At 49.0% G+C, this 17,437-nt stretch overlaps 1 protein-coding gene across 7 annotated transcripts in view; it reads left to right on the forward strand.

The window, feature by feature from the left end:
* LOC107220752 (homeobox protein aristaless) overlaps positions 1 to 2,577 on the forward strand; it is a 62,101-nt gene extending 59,524 nt beyond the window's left edge. For all 7 annotated transcript variants that reach the window (XM_046730545.1, XM_015659469.2, XM_046730549.1 and 4 more), the window contains one exon: positions 207 to 2,577. In XM_046730545.1, coding sequence (XP_046586501.1) covers positions 207 to 803 — 597 coding nt within the window. In that variant the 3' untranslated portion in view covers positions 804 to 2,577. The remainder of the gene's footprint in view (positions 1 to 206) is intronic.
* The last annotated feature ends 14,860 nt before the right edge of the window (positions 2,578 to 17,437 follow it).

A 17,437-nucleotide genomic window follows, 5' to 3' on the forward strand; every position in this document is an offset into this window, starting at 1 on the left:
TCCAAGTCACGGACCATCGCGATCCCTCGTTTTATGGTGCTTATATATCTGGACGTGGAGTAATTTTTCTTTACATGACAAAAAATGGTCGCCGTACATACTGGATTGAAATAATATATCACGTACTATCCGGTACGTAAGTCTACCGTTATGCGAGGGTGTTTACCGCACATCTAACCATTACTCCGCGCCCGTTTCTGTTTCAGGTCTGGTTCCAAAACCGTCGAGCAAAATGGCGGAAACAAGAGAAGGTCGGACCACAGGGTCACCCTTACAACCCTTACCTCGGCGGAGGCGCGCCGCAACCGTCAGCGGTGGTTGCCCCGACGTTGCCTAACCCATTCGCCCACCTGGGTACGTTCGCGCTGAGGAAGCCCTTCGACGCCTTTCGATATCCACCCCTCGGCGGGTACCCGCCGCACCCCTATCACAGGGCGCCACCGCCCCTTTCGCCCCTGTCGCCCCTACTTCCCCCGGGGATTCCCCTATCCTATACGAGCGCAGCCCAATCCTTCCAGAGCTTCCTGGCTAACATATCGGCCGCCCAGCGTCCTAAACTCGTCGACGTGCCACCGCCCCCGCCCCAGAGGATCGGCCCCCCAGCCCCGCCACCCCCGACGACGACACCCACGAGAACTACGAGCTCGCCCCAGGGCTCGCCGAACAACGCAACCAACCACGGTGTCGGGGTGCCGCCGGACATGGACCGCCGAACGCACAGCATCGCCGAGCTGCGACTGAAGGCCAGAGAGCACGAGATACGGCTCGAAATGCTGAGGAAAAACGGCGACCTTGTCAGCTGAACCGTGGCGTTCGAAGACCGCTGAAGAAGCGCGGAGGATACGCACACCCCGAGGGATAAGATCGCGCCGTATCATTCCGTTGATCGGTAGGAGTTATCGGTGGTAACAACGTCGATCCGGGCGGTTTCGGATCGGGGTTGAACCGTCGCTTAAGCACGCGTTAGCGATCTTCATTCCCCGTTGGGTTGATCAATATTCCCCCGCAAGACTTGGGCGGAACGTCCCGAAATACCGGCTCGACCGACACGTCCCACGGATCCTCGCTGACGCAATCGTAGAACCCAAGGAGAGACGAAAACGTGGGACCGTGAAAAATCCCGTTTAATAACAGTCAAGTACTGTTTTGGTGATATTTTTCAAGGATCTCTCTTTTGGATTCTACGCTTCTGTCGTCGCGGTTTAGCGAAGTATCGGTCGGACGATGGAGGTCGAGGCTGAATTTTCACTGAAAACTAGCATTTCTTCTTCTTCTTATTCTTATTATTATTATTATTATTATTATTATTATTATTATTATTATTATTTGATCGTTATACGCAAGAGAAAAACACTGTCGTATACACAACGCGAACGTATACATACATAGGTATAATTTAAGTGTAGAAAATGGATTGCTACAGGATTTACTTCACAGACTTGTGGCGAAGACGAAGGCGTAAATGACAAGAAAACTAACTGTATAAGAAAGAATAATTACCAGCTAGGGAGCTGAGAGAGGTAGAGGTTATACTCTACGACATCTGGTGATATCTACAACCTATATCTAGTATTTATGACAGGCATCTTCACCACATCTTACATTGACTAGAGGAATTGCTCCAGAAACCGCGGCAACGTGACGTGCCTTATTTACATGTATAGGTATACATCATCCCTATAATACTACCGATTCACATTGTATGTATGTATACGTATATATATATAGATACATATATATGCCTGTGTACATGTATGTATGCATATGTATGTATGCATGTATAATATAATATAATATTTTTCGCCAAAGTATTTCAGGGTATAAACTTGGCGGCACCCCGTAGCCGCGGTATCCTGTCTCTATTTAACCCGGTTGCCAGATGCTGCACAATTATTATATCCAAATATGTGTTAATCAATTCCCTGTCCTGTTTTATATGCATATACACATGTGTGTGTGTGTGTGTGTGTGTGTGTGTGTGTGTGTGTGTGTGTGTGTAATAGATGTATGACGTTATGTATAGTTTTACAACCGATATGTAATACGGGTCAAGGTAGGAAGAAATCCAAGTCCATTGTGGGATATCCGTCCAAGAGTTCCTTGTTATAATAGGTGTGGCTATTTTCACCGTCGGGTGTAAATTCGTCGTCGCCGCGTTACATTCGCGTCTATAGCGCAATTTCGGTACGACACACACACATACCACACACACATGCACACGCAATCATCGCACAATTTACTTACGATATATCAATATACCTAGATAGATATTTATACATATTATTACTATTATTATTATAATTACGACATACTATGATATTAATACTATTACTACTGTTATTATTAGGTATATTATTATTATTATTATTATTACGGCTACATTAACGCTATTACTATTATTTTTTAATTGACGAGGCACGTATATATGGAGTAATATTGTAAATTGTATGATATATATAAAACTTCCAAGTGTACTTACAAATATATAAGTATACATATATATACATAAAATGTATGCATATTTATACGTATTATTCAAAAGGAACATTCATCACGTGATTAAATATATATAATACATTTACATGCGTACTGATTGTTGCTTTTGTTCCAGCAATTTATTTTGGTTATATATTACGTATACCGACTATGAGTAATATATAACCAAAATAAATTATAAATTATAAGCTTTTCGTATCGAGATGCAGTATCACGCTGCTGCTGGCAGAGATAACAAGTATGTGTATAATGTATGCATATATATGAGTCAGTATGTGAGCTATGCACCAAGTATATTGCATACATGTAACTGCTGTAACATGAACAAGGCGTTAAAGATGCGAAACAAGAAAACGAAATATCAACGTGAATGACAAATTGAAAATTGTAATTGACGTGCGAAATATCGCGGGTTTATCTCATTTCGGAAGTACAAAAAATCTTGTAAGATAGGTGAAAAAAAAAAGTGCACAACTTTGCGCTTCGACTGACGAACCCTCTCAATCGGCGAGACTGAGTCAAAGTGTTAATCGCGGTAATTTTCATGCGAGGTAAATTAGCGAAATAACTTTGACCAATCACGCAAGCGGGATCGGTGCTCACGGGTCGCGGAACACGCGGCTTATACGGACGAATCTTGGGGCGAGAAGAGGATCGGATGCCGAGACATCGCCGCGGACTTGTTTACATCGGAGTAATTTGCTAATCGGGTAGATTCCCCCCGGCACTCTGCAGGGCTTATTGAGATCGCGGGCGCGTGATCCGCACCCAAATTCTCGTCGTGTAAGATATCGTCAAGCGGACCGTCGTTGGAGAAGCGAGGAAATTTAATCAGATGTACCCCGAGCCCCTTTCAGGCCAATTTTTCATCCCGCTAAACGGCACCGATGCACGTGTGCAATACGCTCCATCGCCTTTCAAGACTTTCAACCAGGCACCGCCGCACCACCCTCCGCCTCTCGGCAACGCTTTATCCATCCGCACGTACAGGCACCACTGAGCTTTATCCTCGATTAAGAAGCCTCGATTACGGGTTATCCGATAACCAACTTAGCGCGAGGCCTACGCACCATGCCTCCGGTATGCCACCGTGGTTCCTCCTTCGGTGAATGCATTTAACACAACCTGTGCGTTACTTTCGTACAGGACGATTCACAGATGAGGGATGACTTCGCGCTCTTTCGATGGAACGCAAATCGGTCGGGTATGCCGGTTTTGAAAACGTAAAACACTGCGCTTTAACGATTCCGGGATCTAGATATTCGCAAATCAAATTCCGAATCGTATTCAAGTTTGACGAGTAAGGTTTAAAAAGATAAAAAATTCTGCAACACCGCGGATGGTGACCGTTTAATTTGCGCGTCTATCGCCGGGAGAGTATCGGTTCGATTTTTGCCTCAGAAATATCTGATCCGTGTTTTCACCTGTACGCGAGACGGTATCGTCTACAAGGATCCGACGATGTGAAAGAGTCTGTATAACGAACACCCGGTGGAGCGGGAGGCTGGCCAGCGAGATGAAGGATGCGCGCCGTGACGGTCTAATTGAGGCCTTCTTGATTGCATTTACACCGCCGCTGCCTCCCGTATATACCGGCTTATGTACCTATGTACCCACATACATAAACACAATATCCTGCACCCGGTTCTCCCCGGGAACCCGCCAAGAGTTACACGTGCACCAACCGTCGGCAGCAAGGTCGGAGGAATATGTATAATATTATCACGTCGAGCGGTTGAAACTGCGCCAGGGAATTCCGTCATCTTGCTGGTGTTTCAACTTCTGAGCGACGATAGAGAATGAAAAGGAGCTTGCACATATTCATTGAACACGCGTGCGTGGGTTCGAGAATCAACGGCAGTGGGTAAACATAGGTATCGTCAAAAGTGGCTGTTTTCAACGGTCCGAAACGAAACGGTCCCGACTTCAAGGGCTTATACAATATGCCCTGCGGTATTATCGAAACTATTACCTCCTAATTTATTTCCTTATTCAAAAAGCGACGCGTATCACAGTTGTGCCCGGCTCGCCTCGTTTCACCGTGACGTTCGAGTCTCGTGACTCAGGCACGGTGTGTTGCGTCTGTAATGTTGAGCGAAAGAAACGTTTATACTGAAAATGATTTGTTCCAATATTAATAACTTGGGCTTGTACTTCGAGTGTTACACGAATCGTGACCGCACACACATTACGTCCTGATAAAGTACAGAAGCACCGTGATTTTTAGTTATTTTAACAACGATCGTTGGTATTGGCCATTTCGGAGTTCGCGTGAAAGATCAATTACGTAGTTGCAGTACGGTTCAAACGTTGAAACGGTTTCGGGTAAGACCGATCGAGCTCGCTAAAGGCGACAAAATTATGTCCGAACTCTTGCGATCGACTGTACCGCGAGGTTATAATGTCTGGCGTGTAGTTATATTCGAGTGAGAGATACGTTATTGTGGTCAGTAAATTGCTGGGGCAGCGGTCGACGTTTGCGCCTCCAGCTGTGGGAAACTGCAACTTGGTGATATGCACGCGTGCATAGAGGTGACCATCGCCGGACTCGGAGATCTATGCCGGGTATACGGATGGTACGATTAGCGGGTTGACGAAATTCGCACGTCGCGAATGCACGACGACGAGTATCAACCCGCATTCGTGCGGTGCGCGAACGTGACGCGCGGAGACGAGGTCACCGGCTCTTTGGCAACGACACCTTCGACCCGGCCGCGGTGCACCCAAAGCCGCAGCCTGGCCGTCGTCGTCATTAGCGGCGGCAATTTAGTCGGCATCACGAGCAATTCGCGGCTGCGGAAATCTCTCGCATTACGCTGTGCGCCGCGTGGCGTCGACCGATATGCAACTGCGGGGTTGCGAGGCGACGTGAATATGCCGGTTGCACGCGCCCGCATCTCAGCTGGTGCACGGGGTCAAATGCCGTGGCGATAAATCAGCCTGCACCTTCCTACGAGGTAGTCGATGGAGAAAAAGCCGTGTGGATCAGGAAGCCCGGCTAATTCGGTGATTGTGGGCTGTGCGGCTTCTTGAAATTAAGCCCCATTGTTTAAAAGAGAATCCATCCTGATTGTCGGTGAATAATGTTGCAGGCGCGATAACGCGCGCCCTACGGCACATCGTCGGAGCTGAAGATCGGTGATGAATCAGGTGTAGGAGGTCGTCGAATGGGAACGGGAAAAGAAATGCGTGTGTGTGTGTAAACGCAGTTCTGCCTGCTGGCTTCGGTGAACGTCGCGTCTTCTTGCTACTCCGGCAGTTGGCACCCAATGCTCGTGCCGCCGCGTTGCCACCTAGAAAGTTCCGAAGGAAATAATAGATCGCGAACGCGGACAAGGCCGCGTCGCATGCCGGCATCCAGGTATTATTATAATAAATACGACCCACCGCAGCTGCGGAGAAACTTTGCAGCAGCTCGATCCTCTCGAGACGCGACGATGCTGCGAAGCTGCAGCTCTTATCTGGACCGGCTTCTGCGCACCAACCGCGGCATTAGGTACACCGGTATTGGTCCTAATTGAAATGTGCAGACTGGCACAGGGTGGTAAACGGCGCTGTGCTACCTGGCGTTGTCGCATCTCTCTCAATTTCATACAAAAACTGATATCGCGTGGGCTCTTTGGAATGATAATTAACGTAGACCAAATAGCCAAACTTCTAGCGATAAATTTGTGCCAATTAGGTCGTACCTCGTATCGAGCTTCCGGTCCCGCCACCCTGGCTAACCAACGCCAGACACGCGATCGTCGCACTGCGATGCTTCCCGAAGTTTTCTTGAATATCAAGTTATACCGAACACGGTGTGCACGGTGATTTTTTGACATTTTTGCTTTATGCGTACTTACGTGTTACGTAACATATCTTACAGGCTTCGATGATACAGCAGTCGCTTACAGTCGCATTACACGGAGGTACGAAATTTTTTGGCCTGAACAGGCGATTTTCGATAACAGGTGAAAATACTGATTTGAAAAAAAGCGGAGCACCGGATAATAGCGAAGTGCGCGTACCCGTGGACGCATGCGTTGATGATACAGGGAGGTTGAGTGCGGATCGGCGGGTATATAAAGCGGGTGAAATTTCGGTAATAACGCGTTCGCTACCGAGCCGCGTTCGCGGGTACGAGGGGACGCTAATCGGCAGGCATTATCTCAATCACGTAAAACTCCAAAATTGCATTTACCTTTTTAAATGAATATTTGGCGGGGAACGGGTCCCAGCCGTTGCCTACGCTCGGTAAGTTAATTTACCCTGGAATGCCGGGTAACGCCCTATGCGCCGCGCTCCTCGAACGACGCGAAGATCCTACCACGGGGAAATTATTGTCCGTGCCTCCGACAACATCTTCTCGATCCCTGATCGAAATCCGACGATATACGCCTCGCGATTCCTCTGCTCCACTTTTCGAAACTTATCGGTAAAAAACAAAAAACAAAGAGAGACAGAGAGAGAGAGAGAGAGAGAAAAAAGAAAATTGCAGCCCCGAGGAAAATGGTCGATACGTCACACGCTGCAAACCGCGACCACGGACCGATCCAAGCTCAACTCCCATGAAAGCTCGGTTAACAGATTCTCCGCGGTCCTCGGTATCTTCCCATCGGATCATTCGGAGGGTTAATTACACGGTGATTAACGGGATCGGCTCCTGCGCACCACTCCTTTTCGCCCCTCGTCTCGGGAGCCAGTTCGTAATCACTGACGTGCCGATGATTCATTTCTCACAAATTTGTGTGCTTTTGGAATCTGTGATTTTTGGCTGTGACGCCGAAGGGTTCGCTGGGATGTTCGATCGAATCTCGAGGCGAGACTTTTCCCGCAACTTTGTAATTTTAGGTACATTCGGGACGATTCCGTGATTAGCACGAATTTTCGCTGTCACGTCTTCGCGGGCTCGGACCTTTGCAATATTACACGCGCGCCCGAGTCCGCTCGGCGCAGGACTGACCCCTAAACGTCCGGTTAATTAGACTTTTGTTCTTCGATTTCTTAGCTCGAGCCCCCTAATAACTCGGGCCAACCGTAATGAGGAGTAAACTAATTATTGGCTGCTAGTTGGCCGGTAGAACGATATTTCAAAGTCGCGCTGACAGCCACCAGGAGCAACAAGGACGACGCTTTTGGGTATCGCTCGCAGTCTGCGGCGGAGGAGGCTCTCCCTCTCTGCAGGAACGGGGGACGGGGACAGGATATGCTACAAACTTATAACTACGGCTACCTTGCTACCATAAAAGTGGCCCGGGATCAGGTTGCGCACCTTGTTCCTTTGCTGCGCGAATTGCATACCGTGTTCCCGAATATTTTCCAACTCTTCGACATCGAGCACAAGTCAATAAATGGGAATTTCAGATTTGAATAGACATTCTCGCGTTTTACTAATTACGGTATTTTCAAGGTGTTTCAACAAATTTGGAAAAACCATTTGTTAACATTTGCTAATGTACGGCAAGTTTGCCGTTCAATCCGTTTCACGGAGTGGATAGAAATATACTCGTACGAAGCTCGTCAAGTTTAATACAAGTGCACGGATATATTGTTCTCAGCATCGATACTCAAAAGTTTTAAGTCTCTGCATTTGAACTACAATGAAAAAATCGAACCACTTCTATTTACCGGTAATTATTGTACTCGAGCTCGAACAATTTTGAAATGCATCGAAAGGTGTCCGTCAGTGAATGTCACGGGTGGTTTAGCGCGGGCGCCTTCGCATAGAAACGGACACATTATTTACGTACCCGTTGACCGTAACCGAAAAGAGTTCGGTGAACAGGTAGATTAATACCGATGCTAAGTACCTGACTGGTTAAAAACTTACCGGCAAAGTTGTGTGCGTGTTATGTGTCGGATGCATAAACGGGATGAAAAAGAACAAACGAATGACATTAGGCGACTCGCTGACTAGACTCGTTGGCCGATAAATATTAAGTGTAGAAATTTTTCCACCGCGTCACTTAGGGTCGCTTTTATAGTCGAGGGTATTATATAGTTTCGTAAAAAGTTTCGAGGTCGTAAAATCTGGTTTCCCTTTGAGATACGACGGCCATTCTCAAATTTTAATCAGTTATATCTCACCGTAATTAACTTGGTTATACAGTTCACAAAGTTATACGCTGCGTATACCGCTGACATATATAACGTACGTATAAGGTACGTCGGCCGGGGGTGGGCGGCCTTCGTTTACTCCGATGTGCGTGTATCCAGGATATTCGAGTTTCCTCGGGATTTCAAAAATACATATAACCCATACGTACGCAACAATGAAGTTGAACCGCTTCCAAAGCACGCACACCCCGGCGAGAGGGCCGAGAAGATGATGGGGGGGTGCGGAGGGAAAGAGGCACAAGACCCATGAATACGAAATCAGTTCTTCCCCGCTACGAAACGGTCGGAACCTCCTAAAATGCTCGGTTCGTAATAAATTGGAATATAATCGTAAAAATTCAAGATCCAATGCAAACAAATGCATTCGAGGATTCCGTCGAGCGAACGGACGGGCCGTCGTTAAAGAATAAAGAATGTGAATATTATGCCAGCCGTTTAGGCCGACCCGGACGGCGATCGTCGATGCCATGGACCTGGATTGTAACAGAGGTTAGACAATGTGGCGGGAGAGGCGTGGATACAACAAATCAAGCGCCTCCCTCGAGATAGATTAATTATTTCTATGAGTCCGAATATCGAGCGGGTACACGCATGTCTTATATACAGCGTTGGCGATAGCAGCTTCTAAAAAACCGTTCTTTACGAGGGACGAATGCGCCGCGCAGCCACGACGGATCGACCCGGACACGCCCATCCGAACCAGGTTCCGAACGAATCCTAATTTAATTAAGACAGACTGTTATTAAGTTCTGATCGGTATATGGAAATTAGTCGCCGACCCGGTCCCACTCGCTCTCTCGCTCACTCGTCCACACACCCAGACACGCAGACTCGCGAGAAATTAGCCGGAACATACGAGACAGTGAGCACCACCTCATCTGCCGCTGTATATCACGATCCCGATTGTCCGCTTGTTGGAACAGTTTTCATAAAGGAGGTGAATAAACAAAATTACAACAAGAATAAGAAGCCATTGAAGAAGAGGGAGGAACCACTCCCCCGTGGTTCCATTCAAATAGAGTCCGTGTCCGCGTCGTTTTTACCCGTTAAGATCGGATTTTACGAGAGGTAAACGTCGCCTTGCTCCTCGTGAAATAATGGGACCGTAATTTGATAATTTAAAGGTCCCAGTGGCGCCAAGCTGGGCTGTTCGGAGGGATCTCTGGAGCGTATCATCCTAGCTTCTATAATCTTCGAGGAATTCCAGTTCCTATAATACGTGTGTAATGTTCCTTAATTTTTTTTTTTTTTTTTTGATCACGGTATCCACGGTTAAACGTACCAGTTTCGGTACAATCTTCGCCCCGTGAAACACCGAGCTACAGTATAGTTCTTTCAGCGATCCGTGAAGTTTTCACCTTCACCGACAATCGTGTGCGATATAATTTCATTCCCACTTTATTACTACGGAGCGAAACGAGCCAAGCGTTAGTATCCTCGATCGTTTTCGATCAGGAATTACCTGCAGCGGGTCCCTCCGAATCCTCGCCCGCTCGGTTCCCCCGTATTCACGTAGTGCCGAGTGTCTTAATTTCGGCGTTGTCGCGACATATCCGTATTCGACGTTAGGCGCGAGAGCACGCGTCTCTCGGTGTCCTGGAGCCGCAGGTACCGGGCCTCCGGTGAGCTCCCGGGGCGCGCACCGGGTTTCGACACCCACACGCCGTGTCGCCTCACCAAAGGCATAAATAACGCCGAACGGCCGAGGCCGGCGTCGCGTCGCGGGACTTACTAAGGGGCCCCCTGAATTCGCCGAGTTGGCAAGTTGCGAGTGTAAAGCGGGTCCCCGAGTAGGTACAAGGTGCGACGGTTACGGTGTTCGAAGCGGATGTGGGTCCGCCGATCGGGCGGCAACAGGTGGCGAACGTAAGGGGCGAGACCACCCCGAGTATCCAATCCCCGTTTATTGGCCCTCTCGGGGCGCGGGCAGCAGGGCGCACGGGGGTGGAAAGACGCTCTTCCCGCACGAGGGCGACCCGGGCGGGAGTTCGTTGTAATCATCCCTAATTCAATAACTTGTTAGTTTTACGCTGGCGTGTCGCGTACGCCTTCGTCCGTCTTAGTGTTGTTTCGGGCGTTCCCGCCATGCGGCGGTAATACGTACACATGCATTGTTACACACGCACACACACATATATATGTACGCACAGCCGGAAATGGTATTTATATTGAGATCCTCGCGGTAACGTACGAGCGGAGTCTTCGGCCGGTAACGAGGCAACTTTACCGAGGATTCCGTATTATGAGCGTATACGGCGAGGGTAGAGCTGCCCCCCATATGACGCAGCCTGCAGGCTTCCGAAATATTATTTATTTTCTTTTTCCTATTCTTCCGACGGTCATATCTCATCAAATATCGAGAAGAATGTTATATACGGATGGTGCGCGGGTATTTACCTTATATACACACCGGGGCGATCCGGCGCTGAGTCGTAATACTGGAAATTTATAACCGAGAGTCGGTAACGTTTATGCCCTTGCGTCTGCCCATCTGTCCGTCCGGCTGCAAGTGTACGAGTATGCCCGCACATTCACGTGTACAATGCACGTTAAGCGGCAGAGGAACGGCGAGACTTTTCAACTTTCGTAAACTTTGTCGATATCCCCCCCACCCCCCCATCCGGGAACCCGCGGGCACTGAGAACGCGCGATTTTGGCTCGCGAGCAAACGAAAGATCCTCCCACGCTATTTATATTCCGGGTATATCCACGGTGACATAAATTCCGCTAACTTTATTTTACGACCCCTGCCACTTCGTCTTTGCGAGCCTCTCGCAAATCCTTTGTTGTAGTTGTACGTAGTTTTGTTTCACGTTTTTACGGCACGCCGATTCGTTTTTCCGAAATGCTGCTGCACTCGCGGCTGTTTTTCAAACTTCTCAATTCCCGCACGTCGCGTGGGAATTATAGACGTATATGTAACAAACGCCTCGCTACTCGGCTAGCTTCGCCGTATATCTGCGCCTCGGCGGGGGGTCGCGAAATTTTATTTCGCAAGTTCTGGGGAAATAAACCGCGATGCGACGCGATAAAGTCACACCGGCGTGCCGCGACGCGGCGAACGCTATTACCTTTATTGCGATTGACACCGGGCGACTTTGCTCGCGGATCGGACCCGCCGCGGGGTGTGCGACGAGATAAGGATCGCCGGGGCGAAACTCGAATCTCGGACTCTCTCGCGTGTTCGGGAACTGACAATTACCTTTATCAATAAATAATCTCGACGAAGACGGGCCCGTTGCGGGGCTTCCCACGGGCCCCCGCTGGGTATTTAAAACAATTTCACCCTTCGCCTCGCTTCGCCCGCCATGTTACGCATTTGCATGCCGGGTATAATCCGAGTAGCTTGTACCACGCGGGCACGTATAATTCCCGTCGGCGGCCGCTCGCCGTGGACACGCGTTTTTATTCATACCGCAGGTTACAGACGGAAGTAGGCACAGAGCGCGTTGTCGGTAGCTGATCATCGCTAATAGCACCGCTTTACCCCGGAATGCTTGAAATATATCTATCCGACGATAGGTAATAATCGGTTGCCGCTAATTCCACGTCGTCGCCTCCACGTACCGCGCCTCTGTCGAAGGCACGGCACTCGGGGGAGCCGCGGGACCGAAAGACGATGCTCCGGGGCCACCGGCGGGTAATTCCGACTAATTCTTACGGGCGATCGGGAGGATCGGGGCGAGACAGGCGCGCCGGGCCTCCGGATTCTGCCCGACTCCCCGTAATCGGCGATACCACCTCGCTCGCTCGCTGGGGCATAATGGGATGGAATTAAGAGGAGACGTGCCCTCTGCTAATCTATTAATTCCTCGGGCTCGACGGCCATCCCGCTCAACCTTGCCGCGGAACTGAAGATTTAACGTGAACTTCGAGCTCGGACTTTCGATAAAATCGTTCATCGGTACCGTCGCACTGTATTAACCCCTTTGGATTTTTGGTGAAAATTTGACGGTTTTGAAAAGTGCTTGAATGAGTTGGGAGAGGAACCGAATGCGCCCAATCTGAACACGCTGCGAGCAACGAGCCCAGATTCACAGCCGAAAAATAAGAACATCTCTTAGTGTTCCCTGAGTTGTTTTTCGAACGTTGCTCTGGATGTCATTTTTTTTTTTACAAGGGACTCATTTAGTCTATCAAAAGTCTCACTCATTGATTCTAGACGGGAAAATTTCGGGGTTCGAAAATCGCACAAATAGCAATGCTGTCCCAGTCGAACGACGGATTAAAAGTTACAGCCAAAACAGATCAAATAGTTTACTGGGTCCGGGAAAAGGGAGGGGTAGAATAATCACAAACCTATTACTATCAAGTTTCAGGTGTTTATTCAATGCGCCTTAGTTTTAGCACATGTGTTTAGGCGTCAGTGTGCAGTATTTTAACAATTTTCCACAAACTAATCTAGTATTAAAGACAAATGGACGTGCAAAATCAAGATTGAATGTCACATATTAATTCAGATTATTGTAGTAGGAAAATGGAATGCAACACACTCCATTTTCAGCACAATAAGAGAAGTATTATATCAGGTCGTCATTGTTATAGTTGGTAAGTATATTTCAAAGTTTCGGCTTGCGTACAATCGTAACGTAAGATACGGGCATAGTATATACCGTATTGTATCGTTACTATTCCTCGCAATTTTTTGCCTATACGTGCAAGACTTCAATGCAATGCAACCACTCTTCTTATTATTCGCGCGCCCTTTGCCAATGAAAATCGTAAGGACCATCAATCAACGTTCATCGCTTTCAAGGATTGTTTTTTGAGTGGAATATTCGGTTCAGGACACCGTGATTGCTAAATGAACGTTACGTGCATCAGAACCGATTTCCATACCGTTCCAACCGTTTCCCATTTCTTTGAAATACTCGAGGTATATGGAGGACGAAGTATGCGTATAGCCCCGGGAAATATGTGTATAAATTATTGAGTGCCGCTCGTAAACGTCGTCGAGCAATGCGCCCGTGAGTATCGAAAGAATGCGTCCTCAATTAACTTTACCCCGTATTGAGATTTGTTATTAGTTACAAATGTCATTAGATAAACTCTCTGCAGGTTTCGTAATATGCCCGGCACATATAGATGTAGATATAATGCACAGTTATATTATCGTAAGGTGGTTGATTTATTCAGCTCGCAGCGTCTATAGGCTTGGAAATCGAGAAAACCGAGAGTACATTCCGCGCGGTTATCTCTGCACCGTTCTTGTCCACCGAGTGCAGCCGTACACTTGCAGCTTCTTCCGGTGATTAAGGAAAATTTTCGTCCTAGGCACGTCCTTAAGAATCCGAGAAAAACCACAGCCGCGAGTAGACGCACCGCATAATGTGGCTTAGGGTATCTGCACCAATTCCTGCCGGCGCCGTAGACTCAAACTCTTACATTAGTAAAATCTTTGCGGGCTACTCGCCCTCTTTCTCTCTCTCTCTCTCTTTCTCTCAGCTCCGGAGAGAGGTTTAGGTGAGTCATCATGGAATGCGTCGACGGACGGCGTCAAGGAGGAGCTCCAGCTAGGACGACGGGCAGCCTCTTATCGCGAGAACTAAGAGTAAACATTCGTCTCGCATCGGCTTATCACTGCTACTTGTACCCCGCCAACCCCACGCTACAATAAGTAAACCCATCCGTCTTTTGGCCCTTAGAACGGCCGTCGGCCGTACCTTTAACCCCCGTATGTATGCGGCCCTACAGGCATACGTACGAACTCATGACGGCTCGTTGGCAGCGGAGAGACTCTTTCGAATCGCCTCTAATTGATCTCTGTATCTCAACTTTTACCGCCAAATTCACAAATTCACTCTGTTGTATCGCAGAAGCTGTATTTCTACTTCGGACGCACGTACGATCAAATCCGCGAATTCAGAGTGCACGGGCGGATTTGAAAATGTCTTAAGGGACTTTTACACTCGGGAATTCAGTTTGCGTAACACAGATGTAAGTATACGACAAACGATAAGTGGGTATCCTTGAATTTGAGGAAGAGATCTTGACGGGCATAAGATCGATAGGTGTCTCCTTCCATAATACGGATAAGTGATGCTCGTCCACGGAGAGGAACGCAGACACATCCAGCCGTCGGAAGTTGCGCGTTGTCTCTCGAAGCAGGTATGTAGGTTTTAGCTCCTAATGCCTACCGATTAAGCTCGACACGGCAATCTGCCGCAGCTGGGCCCTCGTCCTCGGAGGGTCACAAACGACATTCAACCGGCCGAAAATATGCCTCTCGGCGCGAAGGATTCCGTGTCGGGCTAATCAGACGCCTGGGCGCCGTGACATAAATTTTCGAGGACCTATCAGCCCTCGTGACTTCACCTCGTCTCCTGCAGCGACGATCACTACTTACGGACGGAGTGAGCAGTCCTCGCGATATTAACATTTTCAAACCCCCCGCGCACCTCATCGTACAACGAGTTACGAGTGGCGCGCATGAGGTAGTTGAACGGGCTACGAACGCAACGAGTTTGGATATGCACGTACCTACACACGAGCTGTGGGCAACCGGTGAGTCCGGACTTTACTATTACAGAGACGGTGGGTAGGTGGGTAGGTAGGTAGGTAGATGGGTAGATAAGGGGTGGGGGGAGGACTGGCGCTAGGGCTCATTACGGTGATTGGCAGATTCAATTAAGGTCCAGCTCGACTCGACGGCTCCAGTTTGAGGTCGCGCCGGCTTAACCCCGGCTAAATAATATTAATAATAATCAGCTCATTACCAGCTCCATTAATTATATTCGGTAAGGCGAGAGCGGTCCAGATTCGAGTCGGCCATTCTACACCGCGAGGATATGAAATTGTATCACGGTGGTCCCTCTTCGTACAAACAACGATATTACCTTATACATATATCCCGTAGGTATACCAGGCATGATACGACCGGCATTCGAAGCGTTAATGGGGACCGCGCGCGTTTCACCTAGTCGTATTGTGTAATGAATACGATTATACGCTGGTATGATTTGTTGTTTGTAATTGGGTTCGAGGAGCTGCTCCGGAACGAATCCATCAATACGCGGTCCGTCCACACGCTTCCTGGAACATGGTACAACCTATACCTACGCATCGGGACAACTCTACCCGATACCTACTCGTTGCTCCCAGTCTGACCTGGGAACATACGAACTGTGCGTGCGCGAGTATGCGCGCATCAATTACGTTTGATGGTAATTGATTTTCGAACTTGCACAATTTCGAGATGGGTATTGGTACCCGTCGTATCGTGAGGCGTGGCCGGGCAGTAGGTACGGCGCGAAAAAAGTAATCGGCAGCCGATCGATTCGGGTCAATTGCATACTGCAGCGAATATCGAGATACCGAAACTTTGGGTTCAAATTTTAATATTTCGTTAGACTCGCATGCCATGCAAAAGGATTTCCATCGTCGGACATTCTACTCCATCATATTTTCCGCCACCAGACAGCGTTCGGCAATGTGACTATACCTGTGTAAGTGTGTATGTATAATGCTTCCACGCAGAGGTCGGTCGCAACCGTATGCGCGTGCTGATCACTCTCTCTCTCTCTCTCTCTCTCTCTCTTTTTTTCCCTCCTCATCGCGATCCTCCGAATGCTCCGAAGGTAAGGAAGGGGCGCGGGGCCCCTCGGAAACCGATATGATTTACGCGACGCGGTCCTTTCAGTTTTTAGAACAATGTTGTTTGTTGCGCTCTCGCTAATGGCTGCCGCGGGGGCCTTAATTATAACCAAATACGGGCCAATCAGCCCGTGGGGACTGACCGGGTCCCGCCGCTCGGGCTCCGCGGCGTAAAACGTGTGTGCGCCGCGTCGGTGTGAGAGCGCGATACCCCGAAGCTGCCGAGGGTTGCGGGACGCGTGTATGGGTAGTTATATCGTGTCCCGGTTATGGGTACGTGTAGGTACCCTGCACCTTATACCTCCATACACGAGCGCGATACGCCGCGATGGCCCCGGCTCGTTAGCACGGGCCCGTAAATCAAACCGCAGGGGTGCCAACCGCTAATACCCGGAGGATCGTTCGCGGTGTGGATCGCGCACGGCCCACGGTAAACGTTAGAAATATCTCATCCGTAATGAGTTTGTTAAATGGATTAAATGTTGCGCCTTCCCGCATTATACGAGAACCCCTGCATGCAGGTTATACGTATAACCCGTACATATTCCTCGCGATCGCTTGCACGTACAGATCCACGTAAATCCACGCCGGCCGCAATCGGCTCGGCCCGGCTGCTGCAACCGAACACGAGCGAGATGAAAATTTTCCGCGATGTCCACGCTGCGTGTTGTAACAATGTCCGGGCCTGCTCGTACGGCCCGGATAATTGGGCCCCTCGACTCGAGCGCGAGGGGCACGGTAGGCCGATCCTTGACGCGCCACGCGCTAAGATTTACCGTGTGCCGTACGCTCTTCGCGCTCGTAAAATAATCAATAAAATCCAAACTGAGCCACGGCGCTTGACGCGCGTTCGTGATTTAGAGAGCGCCCCGTCCTGCCGCCTGCTTGCCGCGACTCTCTCCTCGACTCTCATCCTCGCCCTCCCCCAAGATCGTCTCTACGTACGTGTAATATCAGTTTTTCTTACAGGTACCGTCGGTTCCGTATAACTTTCCGTATACGCCTATCCGGTATAATTCTTACGAATCCGGTGAACAGGTGATTTGCGGTTCAAGCCCCGTGTAACCAGCCGCGGGGAGTCGTGGCATGCACGCCGCATTGATTCGATGCCGCGCGGCTCTGTGAAAAAATCATCTTTATTATTCTTATTATTACTACCTACCTTTTTTTCATTCGGTACTCCTCGCTCCCGCGAGGCGGAGATGCGCGTCGTTGATTGGGCGGCTCGTTACCCGCCAATTAAACAGCA

Source organism: Neodiprion lecontei, chromosome 2 (assembly GCF_021901455.1).
Source record: "Neodiprion lecontei isolate iyNeoLeco1 chromosome 2, iyNeoLeco1.1, whole genome shotgun sequence".
Classification (NCBI taxonomy): Eukaryota; Metazoa; Arthropoda; class Insecta; order Hymenoptera; family Diprionidae; genus Neodiprion; species Neodiprion lecontei.